Source organism: Papio anubis, chromosome 18 (genome assembly GCF_008728515.1).
Source record: "Papio anubis isolate 15944 chromosome 18, Panubis1.0, whole genome shotgun sequence".
NCBI lineage: Eukaryota > Metazoa > Chordata > Mammalia > Primates > Cercopithecidae > Papio > Papio anubis.
The window spans coordinates 20,871,240-20,891,459 of NC_044993.1; the positions used below are offsets into that span (position 1 = coordinate 20,871,240).

The window sequence follows — 20,220 nt, forward strand, 5'->3', positions numbered from 1 at the left end:
GCACTTTGGGAGGCCGAGGCAGGTGGATCACAAGGTCAGGAGATGGAGATCATCCTGGCTAACTCGGTGAAACCCCGCCTTTACTAAAAATACAAAAAATTAGCCGGGCGTGGTGGCGGGCGCCTGTAGTCCCACTACTCGGGAGGCTGAGGCAGGAGAATGGCATGAACCTGGGAGGCGGAGCTTGCAGTGAGCCGAGATCGCGCCACTGCACTCCAGCCTGGGCGACAGAGAGAGACTCTGTCTCAAAAAAAAAAAAAAAAGAAGAACATGGACTTCCTATTCCTCTAATAGAATGAATAACCTATACATTTAGCTTAGGATATTTCCTGTATTATCCCAGAATCTTCCAGAGTCCTTCAGATCAGTCATGTTTTCTCCACAACATTCTATGTTGAAGGAAAAGCCAAAATGGATAAACATCACTTCTAAGCTTCTGTGAGCCATTTTGATTGTGAAAATGAAGTACTGTATTCAAATACTTCTAAAACAACATGACGTTAGCCTGGCATGGTGGCGAGTGCCTGTAGTCCCAGCTACTCGGCAGGCTGAGGCAAGAGAATTGCTTGAACCCAGGAGGTGGAGGTTGCAGTCAGCCAAGATCATGCCATTGCACTCCAGTCTGAGCAACAGAGCAACACTAAGCCTCAAAAACAGAACAAAAACACATGACAATTATCTTAAGAAGCACTACTTTAGTCACTCTTAAAAATTCAACGATAAGGCCACTTTGGGAGGCTAAGGTGGGTGGATCACCTGAGGTCAGGAGTTCAAGATCAGCCTGATCAACATGGAGAAACCCCATCTCTACTAAAAATACAAAATTAGCCAGGCGTGGTGGCACATGCCTGTAATCCCAGCTACTTGGGAGGCTGAGGCAGGAGAATCGCTTGAGCCCGGGAGGCAGAGGTTGCAGTGAGCCAAGATCGCGCCATTGCACTCCAGCCTGGGCAACAAGAGCAAAAACTCTGTCTCAAAAAAAAAAAAAAAAAAAAAATCAATGATAAAGAGTAAATTCCAAACAATTATATTTAATTCCAGAAAAGTAAAAACTCTGGATCTAAAGATCATAAAATCTAAGCTGCTCTTATAGAGTTTCTTTAAATAAACTTTTTTTTTTGAGACAGAGTCTCACTCTGTCACCTAGGCGGGAGTGCAGTGGCACGATCTTGGCTTACTGCAACCTCCACCTCCTGGGTTCAAGTGACAGTCCTGCCTCACCTCCCGAGTACCTGGGGCTACAGGTGCCAGCCCCCACAACTGGCTAATTTTTGTATTTTTAGTAGAGATGGGTTTCACCATGTTGGCCAGGCTGGTCTTGAACTCCTGACCTCAAGTGATCCACCCACCTCAGCCTCCCAAAGTGCTGGGATTACATGTATGAGCCACCACGCCTGGCTCTTCTTTCTTTCTTTTCTTTTTTTTTGAGACTATCTCGCCCTGTTGCCCAGGCTGGAGTGCAGTGGTACGATCCCAGCTCACTGCAACTTCCACCTCCCAGTTCAAGCAATTCTTGTGCCTCAGCCTCACAAGTAGCTAGGTCTACAGACATGCACCACCATGCCTGGCTAATTTTTGTATTTTTAATAGAGATGGTGTTTCACCATGTTGGCCAGGCTGGTCTCAAACTCCTAACCTCAGGTGATCCACCCGCCTCAGCCTCCTAAAGTGCTGTGATTACAGGTGTGAGCCACCATGTCTGGCCAAAAACATCTTGATAAACTGTTGCTGGGCAGAATAGCAGCTTGAGTTCGTACTGATGATTCTGTTTGCAATCTATGTGTTTTTCTATTTTCCTCGAGTCTACCAAACTGAAGGGGTGTTTTAAAACTTTACCAAGTTAACCATGAATATATAATAATATTTCAGCGCTTCAACAAACAGCAGCACTTTGAATGTGATGTGAAATCCAAACAGGATAGCAGTCACTCATTCATATTACATGGACTATGACCAACAGGAAATTATGTTCTGAGGTAATAACATTAGATCATCCAGAAAGTGGAAATAATTTAAAACATGCAATTGTGAGATGTTGGATAAATAAATGATCCATTTCACTAATATTTATTAAGCACTTTCTAATCAATCCCTATGAGAAACAAATCTCCATCATAAAATTACCATAAAAGATAGCTATCGGACAATTTCCCTCAGGAATAAGTCTGAAGATAAACACACACATATACCATTTTGAGAGTCAGAAAGATAATTGGATTATTATGGTGTTAAGGGTGAACATGTGTCTGCCCTTTACTCTGATTAACTGGCAAAGATGGTGAAGTGGGCTTGTTGTGATGCAGAGCTGTGAGGCTCCAGTAAATTGCACCAACCATTAGCAGGCATCTTGGGAAAAAACCTGGAGAATTATTTAAGGCTTACGTTTCATTTAGAGAATATAAATAGCAAGCACCTCAGCCACTTGAGTTTCTGGTTTCTTTTCTATCAGCGCCCCTTAGTGGTTGAATGACTGAATGGCCTTTTGGGCAGAACTAAATCTGAAGGGAGACAGTAATGGATGGGTGGACTCACCTAATGGCCTCTTTGATGGTAATCATAATGCCACCTTGAGTGGCAGCTCTAAACTGACACAGAGAATGGAGAGAGGGCACAGCTTTGTCCAACCCTGCAAATCCTTTCAGGCTGGCAATTGCCTTCTTCCTTTCCAGCTTCCCCAGAATCCATAATAAGATTTCTTGGCAAAGTGACCTGGCAGAAAAAGCAGTTATGAATGAGCTTGTCATCTTACTCCATGCATCTAACAAGCTAACATAAAAAAAGAAAGAAAGGCTGTCAGGTTCCACTGCATTTTAAATGCTGGCACGATCTCCTAGTACTACTGAAATGCAGGAGTGGAAAGTATGCTTCTTGTGAATTTCAGAATGCAAATATCCTGAAATTCAATGACTGACTGACTAATCCTTGGCTCTGGCAGCAACCCTGATTTGCCACATGAGCCCCACGTGATTTTTTTTTTTTTTCGGTAATTCCAAGTGTACTACTGCCTTTGCATCAGGTACTGTCAAAGAAAGTACACACGGATAAAAATCATCTACTCTCAGCAAGACCAATAGCTGGAAACCAAGAAACTGCATACCAACAAAATATTGCTGATACCTCAACTCCTTTCATCTGTGTCAATCAACTAGAAGAGGAACTATATCAATGTTCACATGTTCCTTGTCTGTCTCTGATGAGGACATGACAGTGCTGTGAGGACTTGAGTTTTAAAACAAAAACCAGAGGCCAGGCGTGGTGGCTCACACCTGTAATCCCAGCATTTTGGGAGGCTGAGGCGGGTGGATCATCTGAGGTCAGGAGTTCGAGACCAGCCTGGCCAACATGGTGAAACCCCATCTCTACTAAAACTACAAAAATTAGCCGGGCGTGGTGGCAAGTGCCTGTAATCCCAGCTACCCAGGAGACTGAGGCAGGAGAATCGCCTGAACTCAGGGACGGAGGTTGAAGTGAGCCAAGATCGCACCACTGCACCCTAGTCTGGACAACAGAATGAGACTCCGTCTCAAAACAAAAAACAAAAACAAACAAAAAAAACAAGAGTTATTTTGTGGACTGTCCCTTGAAACCAAGTTCACAGATGTACAGCCTCCCTCTTCCACTGCATTCTCTTGTCATTGCCATTGTGGCTGTGGGCTATAGTGACGTGCTGACTCAAGCTGAAGAGCCAAGGGCACTATGTAAGCTTTGAATAGTACAAAAGATGGTGTTTTCCTTCACCACTTAGCAATGGTGATAATGATAGCTACCATTTATTGAGCTTACTATTTGCCAGGGACTGTGCTAAACATATTAATGCATATTGAGTCTTTACAATAACTTTGCAAAGAAGATACTATTATTGTATATTGGATTACATGTGAGGCTCTCCAAACACCAAAAATCATAATTCTGTAGGACTTGAGATAACTCTTACCTGGAGGAAGAAACAACATAAATTACTGTGAAAATATAGCTGATATAAAATGAATCCTACTTAAATTCTTTTTTTTTTTTTTTTTTTTTTTTTTTTTTTTTTTTTTTGAGACGGAGTCTCGATCTGTCACCCAGGCTGGAGTGCAGTGGCCAGATCTCAGCTCACTGCAAGGTCCGCCTCCCGGGTTTATGCCATTCTCCTGCCTCAGCCTCCCGAGTAGCTGGGACTACAGGCGCCCGCCACCTCGCCCGGCTAGTTTTTTCTATTTTTTAGTAGAGACGGGGTTTCACCGGGTTAGCCAGGATGGTCTCGATCTCCTGACCTTGTGATCCGCCCATCTCGGCCTCCCAAAGTGCTGGGATTACAGGCTTGAGCCACCGCGCCTGGCCGAATCCTACTTAAATTCTATGACAAAGGAGTATTTTCTGGATGACTAAGAAATCCCTTCTTTCTAAACAACACACTGTATCACCAACACCAAATCCCAGGCTAAATACAAAGTGCCACATTCAGATCTAGATTTCCCAAACATGTTTTCTAACTCCCCACAAGGTCATTATGATCCATCCCCTATTTCCTCCTTCCTAGACATGTAATTGCAGTATTTCTCACTGATCGAAAAATGGCATGTTTACACGTGTAAACAGAGATTTTGTCTTTGAGATTTAGGACAGAGGCTGAGGAAAGTCATTGTAAAAACTGTATCCATTGCCCTATGATCTGCAAAATTCTTGTTCTTTTCCAGATGAGCAAAATAGGAAGATCCCAGTGTTTTCCTGACTTTGAAAGGAAATGATAATTTCAAAGTGGCAAATATAAATTCAAAATAAGAACAAAAACAACATGCAAAAAAGACGTCACAATTTATAAACAAGTAAGATTCTATTTATAAACAAATAAGGGTCCCTTGATTGTTTACCTTATGTGAGATACACTCTGCTTAGTAAAACAGTAGAGAAGAAAAAGCACTCCCAGGACAGGAAGCAGAGAATCCATCAAAACTGTTAAAGGTTCATTCCCAACCACGTACACCTAGAAAAAAGGAAATGGTGAAGAATAATCCCATGACTGCCTGGCCAGAGCAATGGGGATCACACACCAAACACCTAGCAAGGCTCAGTGTCTTCAGCAGTATCTCCTCCGAATCACACCATTTTAGCTCCAAGGATGTGCTCAGACATGGCAATGAAACCATTTGAGTTTGGCAGACAGGCTGAAACGAGAGTGAACTGGAGCAGCACCATTTCATGTGTGCAGTCTCTAGACCTGCCCAGAATCGGTCAACTACCCCGCTTTCTGACCTCTTCCTTTCCTACTTTTGGCTACGTCTGAGTTTCCTAATCTACCTATTGTTTAACTATATAACTGTCCTACTGCTGAAGGCCCTGCTATTAGGAACAAGTAATTACTACCAAAGGGAAAAACTTTAAACTAGATTTGGAAAATCAAACCAAACCAAACCAAACCCAAAACACTGCTGACTCCAGTTTCATCACTCTTAAGATGTGACCACCACATGGAAATGTCCTATTCTCCCTAATTCTATAAATGTTCAAAGAAATTATACTGTAGGGCTGGGCACAGTGGCTCATGTCTGTAATCCCAGAATTTTTGGAGGTCACGGAGGTAGGATTGTTTGAGGCCAGAAGTTCAAGCCTAGCTGAGCAACACAGTAAGACTCCATCTCTACAAAAACATTTAAAAATTAGCCAGGCTTGGCAGTGCATGCCTACAGTCCCAACTACTTGGGAGGCTGAGGCGGAAGGATGGCTTGAGCCCAGGAATTCAAAGCTGCAATAAGCTATGATCATGCTACTGCCCTCTAGCCTGGGTGACGGAGTAAGACCCTGTTTCTTACAAAAAAGAGAAAAGTAATTGCACTGTTCACCTAGATCTGTACTGGCTCTACACAGTTAAGTGTGTGAGGATGCTAACTACTGCCTACAAAAAAAAGTAAAAAAAAAAACCAAAAAACAAGTATGTGAGGATGGTGACTTTTATTAACAATCACAATGTTGCATGTTTTAGTTGTACCTTTCAATAAGGCTAGAACAAATGCATTCAATTCAATAAACCTTTACTGAACACTCACTGGGTTCAAAGCACTGTTTTAGGTACTGTAGTGAATATAAAAATCAGTAAGGGTCATTATCCTTCATATTCCTTGTGATATATGGGAAGAATAAAAAAAGTAAAACTATTATTATTATATTTGAGATGCGGTCTCTCTCACCCAGGCTGGAATGCAGTGGTGCAATCACAGCTCACTGCAGCCTCAATCTCCAAGCTCAAGTGATATTTTCATCTCAGCCTCCTGGGTAGCTGGAACCACAGGCACACACCACCATGCATGGCTAATGTTTTGTATTTTTAGTAGAGCTGGGGTTTTGCCATGTTGCTCAGGCTGGTCTCAAACTACTGGGCTCAAACAATCCTCCCATCTTGTCCTCCCAAAGTGCTGGAATTACAGGCATGAGCCACTGCACCCAGCCAAGTAAAACAATAATAATAATAATAATAATAATAAGGCAGATAATTGAAAGTATCTTAAGAAGTACAAAAATGTTATTCAAAACTCCAGTTAAACACAATAGGATTTCAAAATGTAATTCTGTTATAAGAAGTTAATTTAAACCTGATAGTATGGATAGTGATAATGGTAAAAAGAGAAAGAAAAGGAGCTGACAATGATTATGATCATGGTATATGTTCCGGAAACCATGATAGGTTTTTATCTTCCAAGCACTATAGTAGATTCTTTAAAGAGCTAGCTCGTGCCGGGCGCGGTGGCTCAAGCCTGTAATCCCAGCACTTTGGGAGGCCGAGACGGGCGGATCACAAGGTCAGGAGATCGAGACCATCCTGGCTAACACGGTGAAACCCCGTCTCTACTAAAAAATACAAAAAACTAGCCGGGCGAGGTGGCGGGCACCTGTAGTCCCAGCTACTCGGGAGGCTGAGGCAGGAGAATGGCGTACGTAAACCCGGGAGGCGGAGGTTGCAGTGAGCTGAGATCGTGCCACTGCACTCCAGCCTGGGCGACAGAGCGAGACTCCGTCTCACAAAAAAAAAGAGCTAGCTCGTTAAAATCATAACAATCTCACAAAGTCAGTACTAGCGGCCCTATTTTGAGAGTGAAAGGGGCCCAGTGTGATGGCTTACACCTGTAATCCCAGCACTTAGGGAGGCCAAGGAGGGAGGATCACTTGAGCCCAGGAGTTTGAGAACAGCCTGGGCAACATGGTGAGACCCCATCTCTATAAAAAATAAAATAAGGGAGGGGGGAGGGGGGAGGGATTGCATTGGGAGTTATACCTGATGTAAACGACGAGTTGATGGGTGCTGACAAGTTGGGTGCAGCACACCAACATGGCACAAGTATACATATGTAACAAACCTGCACATTATGCACATGTACCCTAGAACTTAAAGTATAATAATAAAAATAAAAATAAATAAAAAATAAATAAAATAAAATGGAAGGGAAGGGAAGGGAAGCTCAAAGAAACCCTTATTTATAGAAAGAGTTTTGAAGTAGGAATCAATGTTGTTCATGAAACTAAAGGTCATGGAGGTACTTTCATAAGCTGGAAAAATCTCTGTGCTTTTCCAGTGAATCCTGTCTCTTAAAAATCAACCCTAATTTTTCACATCCCTTAAGCCTCCTGACTCCTCTCTGGAGCCTGTTAGCCAAGGAGCCAGCTTCCTGTGCATGATCTAATCTCCGTAAGCCCAGCTAAATGAAGTGCTGTGTACAGCAGCGTTCAGAAGTCATGTACAGGCCTAATGATGAAATCACCAATTACAGGAGGCAAAAGAAGAGATTCTTCCAGATAACGTAAAGACCTATTGTTCGGCTTTGGATCCTGTGTTCTCAGAGGTAATCCCTGTGGAGCCATCCTTCCTTACCAGAATTTTTTGTACAAAAAATAATAAACCCCCAAACAAGGACAACAAAGAAAACAAAAACAAATGTTAAGTCTTCATTATTTACTGGCTTAATAGGGCCAAAGCACCCCAAACTTTAACAAGAACTCAACTGAGCACATTCCTCAGGGATATATGTTGTTGCTGATAAATTCCTCTGATTTGGCCAGGGGCAGTGGCTCACACCTATAATCCCACCACTTTGGGAGGCTGAGGCGGGCGGATCACCTAAGGTCAGGAGTTCGACACCAGCCTGACCAACATGGTGAAACCCCCTTTCTACTAAAAATACAAAGTTAGCAGTGCGTGGTGGCACATGCCTGTAATCCCAGCTACTTGGGAGGCTGAGGCAGGAGAATTGCTTGAACCCAGGAATTGGAAGCTGTAGTGAGCCGAGATCATGCCACTGCACTCCAGCCTGGGCAATAAGAGTAAAACACTGTCTTAAAAAAAAAAAAAAAAAAAATCCACTAATTTTTTGTTTGCTTCTTCCTTATACTTTTCTATATCTTCTTATAAGGAACAAGTACTACTTGTGCCTAAAATTTAGAAAATAATGTACAGCAATTTATACATATGTTATTTTTGTGTAAAGGTTCAACAAATGTTTATTGAGTGCCACTTTTGTGCTAGCACACTTGTAGCCCTGCAGATACGGTGCTGAACAAAGTATCTGCTTCAAGGAGCTAACATTCTAGTTGAGGAGGCAGGCAAGAAAAACCAGCTATACAATACCAGGTAGTGACAAATGCTAGGAGGAAAAATAAAGCAGGTTAAATGGATAACGATGAGGGGAAGAGCATGCAGAAAGAGAGAGAAAAATTAAGAATAGCCTTTATAGGCTGGGTGCAGCGGCTCATGACACCTGTAATCCCAGCACTTTGGGAAGCAGAGGTGGGTGGATCACGAGGTCAGGAGTTCGAGACCAGCCTGACCAACATGGTGAAACCCGTCTCCACAAAAATACGAAAGTTAGCTGGAGGTAGTGGTGCACACCTGTAATCCCACCTACTCGGGAGGCTGAGGCAGGAGAATTCCTTGAACCCAGGAGGTGGAGGTTGCAGTGAGCCGAGATCATACCATTGCACTCCAGCCTGGGCAATACAGCAAGACTCCGTCTCAAAAAAAAATAAAAAAGAAAAAAGAATAACCCTTATCAATTTACCAACTAGAATGTATCAAGTTCACAGATAGAAACAGAGAAATAAGACTTTTTTTAAGTGAAAAGATTTAGAATTAAGGCTTTCTTTTGGTTCAATCTGATAAATACATGTTTTCTACAGTATCTTAAAGAATGTCAGTGGCCTCTCCTTGATCTATACACAATTGCCACCTCCCTTCCAACAATAATAGTAAATTTCTTCTGTACTGAACTCAAATCTACCTCCCTTTAAACTTCCTTGATGGAAGTACATGTATTCTTTACAAGTTTTGGGCTGGGTGCAGTGGCTCATGCCCATAATCCCAGCACTTTGAGGCTGAAGTGGGAAGATCACTTGTGCCCAGGAGTTCAAGACCAGCAACATAGCATGACCCCCATCTCTACAAAAAATAAAAATTAGCTGGACATGGTGGTGCATGCCTGTACCCCCAGCTACACAGGCGGCTAAGGCAAGAGGATCTCCTAAGCCCAGGGGCTTGAGGCTGCAGTGAGCCACAGCACTACAGCCCGAGCAAGAGAACAAGATTCTGTCTCTAAAAAATAAATTAAAATAAAAAATAAAAGTTTTGGGCTGGGTATGGTGGCTCACATCTGTAACCCCAGCATTTCGGGAGGCTAAGGAGGGAGGATCACTTGAGTCCAGGAGCTTGAGACCAGCCTGGCCAGTAAGACGGAACCCTGTCTCTACTAAAAATGCAAAAATTAGCCAGGTGTGGTGTGGTGGGCCTGTAATTCTGGTACTCCAGAGGCTCACGCACAAGAATCATTGCTTGAACCCAGGAGGTAGAGGTTGCAGTGAGCCAAGATCGCGGCTACTGCACTCCAGCCTGGGTGACAGAGTGAGACACTGTCTCAAAAAATAAAATAAAATTAAATTAAAATTAAAAAGTTTTGGACTAGTCATCTAAAAACAATAATCAAAATCAGTTTCACATAACTATGTACAATTATGTGTCAATTAAAATTTAAAAATAATAAAAATACATAATTTTTAAAAATAAAGTTTCTTTTATCTGCCTTAAGCACTGCTATGCATCCTAATGACCAGATTGATTTTGGAGATGAAAGATATGCAATGATCCTTATTAAATTGACCCAGCACAAGTTCTGCCTCCTCCATAAGCCTGCCATATACTTAATCTTCAACTGTTCATTCATTCACTCACTCATTCATTCAAATATTCAGCACCTAACCACTATGAAATGATTTTTCTTCTTCTCTAAATTCCAATTGCATTTTAGAGCCTGTGATATATAATTGGTCCAGGAATATAGTATATAGTTATCTCCCAACTCCTGAACTAGCCTGGAAGGCAAAAGTCAAGCTCCCTTCTTCAGCGCCTATCAGAGTAGATTATGAAGTGGTGCTACCTGAATTTTTGGTGACTAGGCAGTGAATATAGTAGTACACAATTTAAAGGAACCCCACTGTTACTGCTTTTATTTTTTTATTTTATATTTTTATTTTCTGAGACAAAGTCTTGCTCTGTTGTCCAGGATGGAGTGCAGTAGCACAATCTCGGCTCACTGCAACCTCTACCTCCCAGGTTCAAGTGATTCTCTTGCCTCAGCCTCCCGAGTAGCTGAGACTACAGGCACATCCCACCATGCCTGGCTAATTGTTACTGCTTTTATGAAGCAAACAATAACTACCATGTACTGCATTCCACTAAAGAGTGAGCCAGGTATTCGGCCAAACATTTAACATACAAAAAGTCTTCGTAAGAGGAGTCCTGCAGGTGAAGCATTTTTGTTCCCACTCTAAAAATGTGGAAAACTGAGGCTCAGAGAAGCAGTCGGTCAGTTGAGCAAAGACACATTGTTAGCAAATGGCAGAACCAGGATAAACCCAGATCTGTCTGACACAAAATCCATTCACAATCCACATAGAGGGAAAGCAGATGAGTGGCTGCCAGGGACTCGGAGGAGGTCAGAATGGGGACTGATTGCTTCGTGGATACGGGATTTCCATATGGGGTGATGAAAAAGTTCTGGAACTAGATAGTGGTGATGGTTGGGCAACATCATGAATAGACTTAATGCCACTAAATTATACCATTTCAAATGGTTAAAATGGTAAATCTCGTATGTATTTACTACAATATTAAAAATCCCCAAACACATACCCCTGGCCTCTCAATACTTACCTTCTCCTCCTGTGCATAATGAGATTTTCATTGCTTCAGTTCCTAGCCTATACCAATTTTATCCCAGCTGTCCCCACCCTCTGAGTCAGTAGATCCCAGTTTGTCAGGCTTTTAATAACTCTCGTCCTGCAAGCTCTGCAAGCTGGAGCCGAAGTGTCCGTGTGGCACCATGGACAGCGGCTTCTGTAACACCTCCCCTTCCTCCTACCTATACAGCTCCGTTTTCTTATACAGCTCCCCTCTATTAATACCAAGTTTTCCAGTAGATCTCCAGGGGCATACTCTGACCAGCTGCTTCCAAGGACATCCCCCTTCTTCCAGTCTCTTGCCTAGTACTGAACTCCTATGCAGGTTAAAGTTCAGTCTGCACCTGTCATCCAACATTACCCCCTATATACACTCCCAAAGTAGAATCTGGTCACTTCCCCCTTAACGTCTCCTGATCATTGGTTTATATTTGGAGTTTAGTAACCTATTCAGGGAAATGAGAGGCTGGACTGATTCAGCCAATGCTGCATTTCGAACTCAGCCAGCACTTACAATAGCCAAACAAAGCACTAAAAAGGAATAATCCTTCCCATGAAATCACACTACACATGGAAGAAACAGTTGGGGTAGTTCCTTCCAGCCTCCTCCACATTGGACTGGTATCGGTATGGACTGAAGAAGCAGCAAAGGCACAAGAGACAAGCTGTTCCTGCCCATGGAGGGCAGCGCCTGACTGCTCCACCTCTGTGCCCCAACATCTGGGTGTTGTGTGATTTCCTTGGACTGTGCTTATGTTCAGTCTCTTTCTAGTTGGGGGGCAGGGGGAGTCTTCCCTGATCACATGGAGGCAAAGTGGGATGGGAATTCAAGTTCTAAAACACAATACAGTACTTCGCATGTTATTTTTCTTTTCTTTTCTTTTCTTTTCTTTTTTTTCACAGCCTCACTCTGTCGCCCAGGCAGGAATGCAGTGGCGTGATCTTGGCTCACTGCAACCTCCGCCTCTTGGATTCAGTATTTCCATGGACCAGTTTTGTGACTTAACACAAATCAGTGGACTTCTCTGAATCTGTTTCCTTATGTGTAAAACGAGGTTCAATAAATGGTGCCGTAAGGCCTCTTTCATATCTCATCTATGATTCTCTGACTTGACTGAAACTTTGCTCATTTCCTTCAGAATTCCCTTTTGGTACCTCAATCATTAAGAGGTGAGACTAGTTGAAAAAAATTAACCACCCTTCTAAAAAAAAAACGCAAAACAACTGAAGCTTCAATGTGACCAGATGTAATAAGTTTCTAACCCTTCCTCATATGCTTTCTGTTATGCTATCAGTCCTGAAGCTAGTTCTTTAAAGATGAAATCATATTCAGTTGAAAGGTTTTCTAGTTATTCTAGGTATTTCTACAACTAGGGATCCCCAAACAAAATACCAAGATATGGGAAAGCTGAAGCAGTGAAGGGAGAGACCCGAAGGCAGCTTTTCAATTGTGCGGTATGATAAAAGCCTCTCTGGGAGTAAGTGAAAGGATGCCTCAAAGAAAGGTTGAACCTGGCCAGGTGCAGTGGCTCACGCCTGTAATCCCAGCACTTTGGGAGGCCGAGTCGGGCAGACTGCCTGAGGTAAGGAGTTCAAGACCAGCCTAGCAACATGGCGAAACCCTGTCTCTACTAAAAATACAAAAAATTAGCTGAGTGTGGTGGTGGGTGCCTATAATCCCAGTTACTTGGGAGGCTCCGGCAGGAGAATCCCTTGAACCGGGGAGGTGGAGGTTGCAGTGAGCCGAGATCACGCCACACCACTGCACTCCAGCCTGGGCAACAGAGAGACTCCGTCTCAAAAAAAAAAAAAAAAAAAAAGAAAAGAAAAACTGAACCTCCGCTTACCTGTGGTTTTTCAAATATAAACATGCAGCAAGAGCTGAGAGGCAAAGTCAGAGGCCAATGTGGGTCAATGAAAACAGATTAGGCAAGGATACAGACTGGTACCAACAACCCCAGTGGCAGTCTGGGGACTTCCTTGTTCCTTTCTGGGGATTTCCACATTTCTTCCTGATTGCCCCTCGGCTTTCTTTCGCAGATCCAGCCAGCTATGATATGAGGCGTCTGCGGTTAAGCCTTACAATCCTTCATCTAAGCTTAGAGCGCTACTCTGCAATAAGCGATAGGATGATCTTAGCTATGGCCCACACACTACTGTAACTCTTTGCCTACCTGACTAGGAACTTCTTGAAGGCAGCAGTTGGCTCTTAATCATTTCTGTATTTGTGAACCTGGCAAAGTGTCTGGCATTCAGTAAATACCTGATAAATGTTTTTGTGACTGATTGAATCAAAGAATAAATGAACAAAGTAGGCTGCTGTTTATTTTCTCAAAAGCTCTATTTTTGTGGGGAAGTTACAATGCCCTATGCATTTCCTTTCTCTTTCCCTCCCTCTCTCCCTCCTTTCCTTCCTTCCTTCCTCTCTCCCTTCCTCCTTCCCTCCCTCTTTCCTCTCCCTCCCTCCCCTTTTCCTTTCCTTTCTTTTCCTTTCCTTTCCCTCCCACCCCTCCTCCCTTCCTTTCTTCCTTCCTTCCTTTTTTAAGCTGTAGCTAGTGGCGATTCCATCAGTGCTAACTAACAGAGCAGAATCATAGAACTTCAACTATGAAAGGGAGAGTGGACTGAGCAAAGCTGGACTTTATATTGGCTTGTACAGCATCTACCTTCAATATCTGGAGGATGGAATTTTTCTGGAAGGATTGGCTAGAAATTTAAAAGAGAAAGAAAAAAGTGGGTGGAATCAAAATGGTCAAAAATATTAAGAATAAACACGTGTTTCTGTTTCAAAGCAAACAAAATAAAACAAAACAGAAAGGAGTTCTCACACGCTCCATTACTTTCTTTCTTTTTTTTGAATTCTTGAGAGGGAGCCTTGCTCTGTCACCCAGGCTGGAAAGCAGTGGCGCGATCTTGGCTCACTGCAACCTCCGCCTCCCAGGTTCAGGTGATTCTCCTGCCTCACCCACCTGAATAGCTAGGATTACAGATGCCCATTATGCCCAACTAGTTATTTATTTATTTATTTATTTATTTATTTATTTATTTATTTATTTTGAGACGGAGTTTTGCTCTTGTCACCTAGGCTGGAGTGCAATGGTGCGATCTCGGCTTACTGCAACCTCTGCCTCCTGGGTACAAGCGATTCTCCTGCCTCAGCCTCCTGAGTAGCTGGGATTACTGGCACCCACCACCACACCTGGCTAATTTTCATATTTTTAGTAGAGATGGGGTTTCATTATGTTGGCCAGGCTGATCTTGAACTCCTGACCTCAAGCGATCCACCCACCTCAGCCTCCCAAAGTCTTTTTTTTTTTTTTGAGATGGAGTCTCGCTCTGTTGCCCAGGTTGGAGTGCACTGGTGCAATCTTGGCTCCCTGCAACCTCTGCCTCCCAGGTTCAAGTAATTCTCCCGCCTCAGCCTCCTGAGGGATTAAAGGGACCTGCCACCACACCCGGCTAATTTTTTATTTTTTATTTTTTTGTTAGTAGAAATGGAGTTTCGCCACGTTGGCCAGACTGTTCTTGAACTCCTGACTTCAGGTGATCCACCTGCCTTGGCCTCCCAAAGTGCTGGGACTATAGGCACAAGCCACCACACCTGGCCATGTACCCCATTTCTCATTCCATAGACTTCCATGACATTGCTAAGCACGTCCCTTAGAGACTACTGCAGAGTAGTTGAAAGAGCACAGGGAAGTCAGTAGACAGGAAACTTGGATGTGAATTTTGTTTCTGTCACCTTTGTGACTGCCCCAAATTACACATTAAATGAGTGAACATGGATAAGACATTTAAGTCTCTCTCAGTCTCCATTTTCTCATTTATAATGTAGGTATCAAGCTTTTGGCATAAGGACAAATTAAGATAATTCATGTTAAAGGATTTTGTGAAATATATATACCCCATACAAATGTTAGATTTATTCCTGAATGTTTTATATGTTTGATGCTATTGTGAATGGAAATATTTTCTTAACTTACGGGCTTATCTTTTACAGGGATGTACATGTGTGGGAATACAAACATGATGGGCCTGTTCGGAATCAAGCTGACGGAATCCTAACACTGAAATTCAGTACAGGCTGGAACTTGATTTTACACCTCCTAAAGATTAAACTAGTTAAATACAGCCTTCTAAAACATTACAGTGATCTTTCTGATAGTAGTGTTCCAGAACTTCTAATGCACTTGCTGAGTGTAATTAAGACTTGTGAGAGGAAAAAAGAACAAGGCAAGTTACCTAATATAGCAAGTATTTTGCACTGTGCATGCTTTCAGAACATATTGCATAAGATCGTCTTTTTAAAAAACAAGTTTCCCTGAACCAAAAGAGAACTGACAGTTTTTTGAGCACTTATGTGCTACAATATGCCATGAACCCACCAAGTTACCTTATTTCATCCCCACAAATCAAATGTTAAATAAGTTACCTAAAGTTGCACGGACAGTCAACTTTGGAGCCAGATTCCAACCTAGGTCTGTCTGGCTGAAAGGTGCTACACCATACCAGAGAGTCTGAACCAAAGCATTTAGAAAAGCTAACATTTGCAATTCCCACAGACTTGAAGGATACTTCTTTTGGTCTTTTGCTTGTAATTCAAGGTCACAGTTCAATTACACATGAACATTTCCAGAAAGAATTATTGCCAGTGCAGGGAACCAAGGTTAGAAGGAGACTAACTTTTCACTATGAAGTTTTTTGTCCTTCTTAAATTTGTACCATGTGCAAACATGATCTTTTCTAAATACAGAAAGGGAGAGTGAAAGGGAAGGAAAGATTGGTTCCTGGACCTGCTCTGCCACTCCCCAACTGTATGATTTAGAACAAGTCACTTCACAAAATATTTTGGATTTTATTTTCTTTACTACAAAATGAGGGGTTAATTTGTCAAAACTCATAGACTATACAACTCCAACAGTGAACCCCAATGTAAACTATTGACTTTGGATGATACTGAGGCATTAATGTGGGTTCATCAATTGTAACAAATGTACCAGGCTGTCTGGAGATAAATATATGGGACCTCCCTATACTTTCCACTTAATTTTTCTGTGAACCTAAAACTGCTCTTAAAAAATAAAGTCTATTGGTGGGCGTGGTGGCTCACGCCTGTAATCCCAGCACTTTGGGAGGCTGTGGGTGGATCCCCTGAGGTCAGGAGTTAGAGAAAAACCCGGCCAACATAGCGAAGACCCACCTCTACTAAAAATACAAAAATTAGCCGGGCATGGTGGCACATGCCTATGATCCCAGGTATAATCCCAGCTACTCGGAGGCTGAGGCAGGAGAACCACTTGAACCCAGGAGGTGGAGGCTGCAATAAGCTGAGATTGCGCCACTGCACTCCAGCCTGCATGACAGAGCGAAACTCCATCTCAAAAAATAATAATAATAAATAAAGTCTATTTAAAAAGTGAGGTTATACTAAATTATTTCTGAAGTTCCTTCCAGTTCTAAGATTCTATTATTCTAATTTACTCTGCAAATCTAATTAAAAATTCAGAAAGAGTCAAATATCCAATCTGACAGAATAACTGTAATTAGAAATTCATTAAGATTAGATGCCGAAAAGACTTGAATAATTAAAGTCAAGATTCCCTGAATCTGGAAACAGAGAGATAAAATGGAAATGAGAATGTAGGAAATAAACTAATTAAGTGCCTCCTAGTTTTTCCTACCCTAACATTTCTTCTGCATTTAGGAAGAGTGTCAGGCAAGTACTGTGAAGAATGCTAAAAGGAAACGTTTTTGCCATTTCAGAATTTAGCCAGTCCTCTTACAAGCAAAAAATGTCCAAATAAAAAGGAATTGTAACTCTCTTCTTATATTGTCCTACCCAGAACCAATCTCTGTGCAATCTAGGCCTCCCTTCACCTCTCTAGGCAAAGAATACACTATTAATCTTTCTCATGCCAGGGAGGACAAAAAATTTACGCATTCTAAGGACTGGGCCCCAGGCATTCAGAGCAGAAGGAGAGAATGAGGAACCACTGGACTAAAAGTGTTTTAAGTTGCATATCCCTTTTATGTCTTAGATAATTTTACCAGATAGAAGGTACATATATAGAAGTGAGAATCATTTATGCAGATAAAGTACACGTGGCTGTGCCAAGTTTTCAATTCAATTCAACTAGCACCTATGAATGCACCTATATGCGGAGAACTTTCCTCCTGGCCCCCCAGAGCCATCAGAACCACCTGCTCTACACCCTGCTGGAGTGAAGGATACAAGAGTAAAAAGGCCTTCCCCTACAATTGTTCCTATCATAAAATTTTCATTCAGAGCACTGACGGTTTATTCTTTTCTTTCTTTGCTTTTTTTTTTTGAGACGGAGTCTTGGTCTGTTGCCTAGGCTGGAGTGCAGTGGCACGATCTCAGCTCACTGCAACCTCCGCCTCCCGGGTTCAAGCAATTCTCCTGCCTCAGCCTCCCGAGTAGCTGGGACTACAAGCGCATGCCACCACGTCCAGCTAATTTTTTGTATTTTTAGTAGAGATGCGGTTTCACAGTGTTAGACAGCATGGTCTTGATCTCCTGACTTCGTGATCCGCCCACTTTGGCCTCCCAAAGTGCTGGGATTACAGGCGTGAGCCACTGCGCCCAGCCCAAGGGTTTATTCTTTAAATACCAAAATGTATTTATATTTTAGGCTGGCGCAGTGGCTCACACCTATAATCCCAGCACTTTGGGAGGCTGAGGCAGGTGGATCACGAGGTCAGGAGATCGAGACCATCCTGGCTAACACTGTGAAACTCCGTCTCTACTAAAAATATAAAAAATTAGCCAGGCGTGGCGCCAGCTACTAGGGAGGCTGAGGCAGGAGAATGGCATGAACCCAGGAGGCAGAGCTTGCAGTGAGCCAAGATTGCACCACTGCACTCCAACCTGGGCAACAGAGTGAGACTCCGTCCCAAAAAAAAAAAAAAATTTATTTACATTTTAATGCTTTCAGAAAGAAGTATTTCTTTCTTTCTTTCTTTCTTTTTTAAGATAGAGTCTCGCTCTGTTGTCCAGGCTGGAGTGCAGTGATGCGATCTCGGGTCACTGCAACTTCTGTGTCCCGGGTTCAAGCAACTCTCCTGCCTCAGCCTCCCAAGTAGGTAGAATTACAGGCACGCGCCACCACGCCCGGCTAATTTTTTTTGTATTTTTAGTAGAGACAGGGTTTCACCATGTTGGCCAGTTGGTCTCGAACTCCTGACCTCAAGTGATTCACCCACCTCAGCCTCCAAAAGTGCTGGGATTATAGACGTGAGCCACTGTGCCTGGCCCTAGAAGGAAATATTTCTTGGGAGGCTGAGGCAAGAGAATAGCTTGAACCTGGGGGGCAGAGGTTGCAGTGAGCCAAGATCGTACCACTGCACTCTAGCCTGGGCAACAGAGTGAGACTCGGTCTCAAAAAAATAAAGTATGGGCCAGGCGAAATGACTCATGCCTGTAATCCCAACACTTTGGGAGGCTGAGGCAGGTGGATCACCTGAGGTCTGGAGTTCGAGACCAGCCTGACCAACGTAGGAACTGCATCTCTACTAAAATACAAAAAATTTGCCGGGCCAAGTGGCAGGCAATCTGTAATCCCAGCTACTGAGAGGCTGAGGTAGTGGGAGAATTAAGCTGGAACCCCAAGATAACGGAAGCTGCAGTGAACAGATCATGCCATTGTACTCAGCCCAGAAACAAGAGCCAAACCTCCGTCCCAAAAAAAAAAAGGTGAGACTATAGATGAGATCAGTGAGGATTCATTTCAAGTGGCTGTTTGTTACCAGGAGCACCGGCCGGGCGCCGTGGCTCGCTTCTGTAATCCCCAGCACTTTGGGAGGCCGAGACGGGCGGATCACGAGGCTGGCCTGGTAATTATCCTGGCTGCCAGTGTTCCCGCCTCACAAAATGGCTAAAATCTTAGCTGGCGTAGGTCGTGAGGCGCCAGTCCCCAGCGGCCGGAGCTGAGGCGGTGCAGGAACGGTGAACTGCGTGAGCGGAGCCAGCATGAGACCGCCACTGCACCCAGCCTGGAGATAGAGCCGGTATCTGGGCCTCAAAAAGCCAGGAGCCCATCCCTCAACTCATCAATAATGAAAAGACAACAACCCAATTTAAAACTCGACAAAAATTAGCCAGATGTGGTGGCGCACGCCTGTAATCCAAGCTACATGGGAGGCTGAGGTAGTAAAATCGCTTGAACCTGGGAGACAGAGGTTGTTGCAGTGAGCTGAGGTCTCCCCACTGCACTCCAGCCTGGGAGACAGAGCAAGACTCTGTCTCAGAAAAAAAAAAAAGAGAAAGGAAAAAGGGTCTTAATAGATGCTTCTCCAAAGAAGACATGAAAATGGCCAATAAGCACCAGAAAAGCTGTTCAATATCATTAGCCATTAGGAAACATAAATCAAAATGATAATGAGATACTACTTTACTCCCACTAGGAGGACTAGAATAAAAAAGGCAAGACAGGTAATAAATTCTGGCCAGATGTAAAGAAAGTGGAGCCCTCATTTATTGCTGGTGGGAATGTAAAACGGCGTAGCTGCTTCGGAAAAGTGTGGCAGGTCCTCAAAAGGTTAAACATACAGTTACAATATGATCCAGCATTTCACTCCAAAGTACACAGGCAAAAGAAGCGATAACATAGGTTCACACAAAAACTAATTGTGTACACCAGTGTTTATAGCAGCATTATTCATGAGAGCCAAATGGTGAAAATGACCCAATTATCCATCAACAGATGAATAGATACGTAAAATGTGGTATATCCATATAATGGCATACTTTTTGGCAATAAAAAGCACTGAAGTACTGCTTCATGCTGCAATACAAATGAACCTTTAAAATATCAGGCTCCAGTGCAGTGGTGTTTACAACTAATTAATCGCAACCAGTTACAGATTTATTTGACCTCTTTCCGCTCTGACTGCTTCATTTGACTAGATTTGAAAGAAGCCAATCACAAAAGACCACAAATTGTATGGTTCCATTGATATGAAATGTCCAGAATAGGCAAATCTATAGAGACAGAAAATAGATTA

The 20,220-nt window shown here is 43.0% G+C and overlaps 1 protein-coding gene across 2 annotated transcripts in view; it reads right to left on the bottom strand.

Annotated features, from left to right (window-relative positions):
• TANGO6 (transport and golgi organization 6 homolog) overlaps nucleotides 1–20,220 on the bottom strand; it is a 261,322-nt gene that overhangs the window by 195,947 nt on the left and 45,155 nt on the right. For both annotated transcript variants that reach the window (XM_009196757.4, XM_009196756.4), the window contains exons 8-9: nucleotides 4,854–4,966; nucleotides 2,533–2,709 (exon numbers count right to left, since the gene is read on the bottom strand). In XM_009196757.4, coding sequence (XP_009195021.1) covers nucleotides 2,533–2,709; nucleotides 4,854–4,966 — 290 coding nt within the window. The remainder of the gene's footprint in view (nucleotides 1–2,532; nucleotides 2,710–4,853; nucleotides 4,967–20,220) is intronic.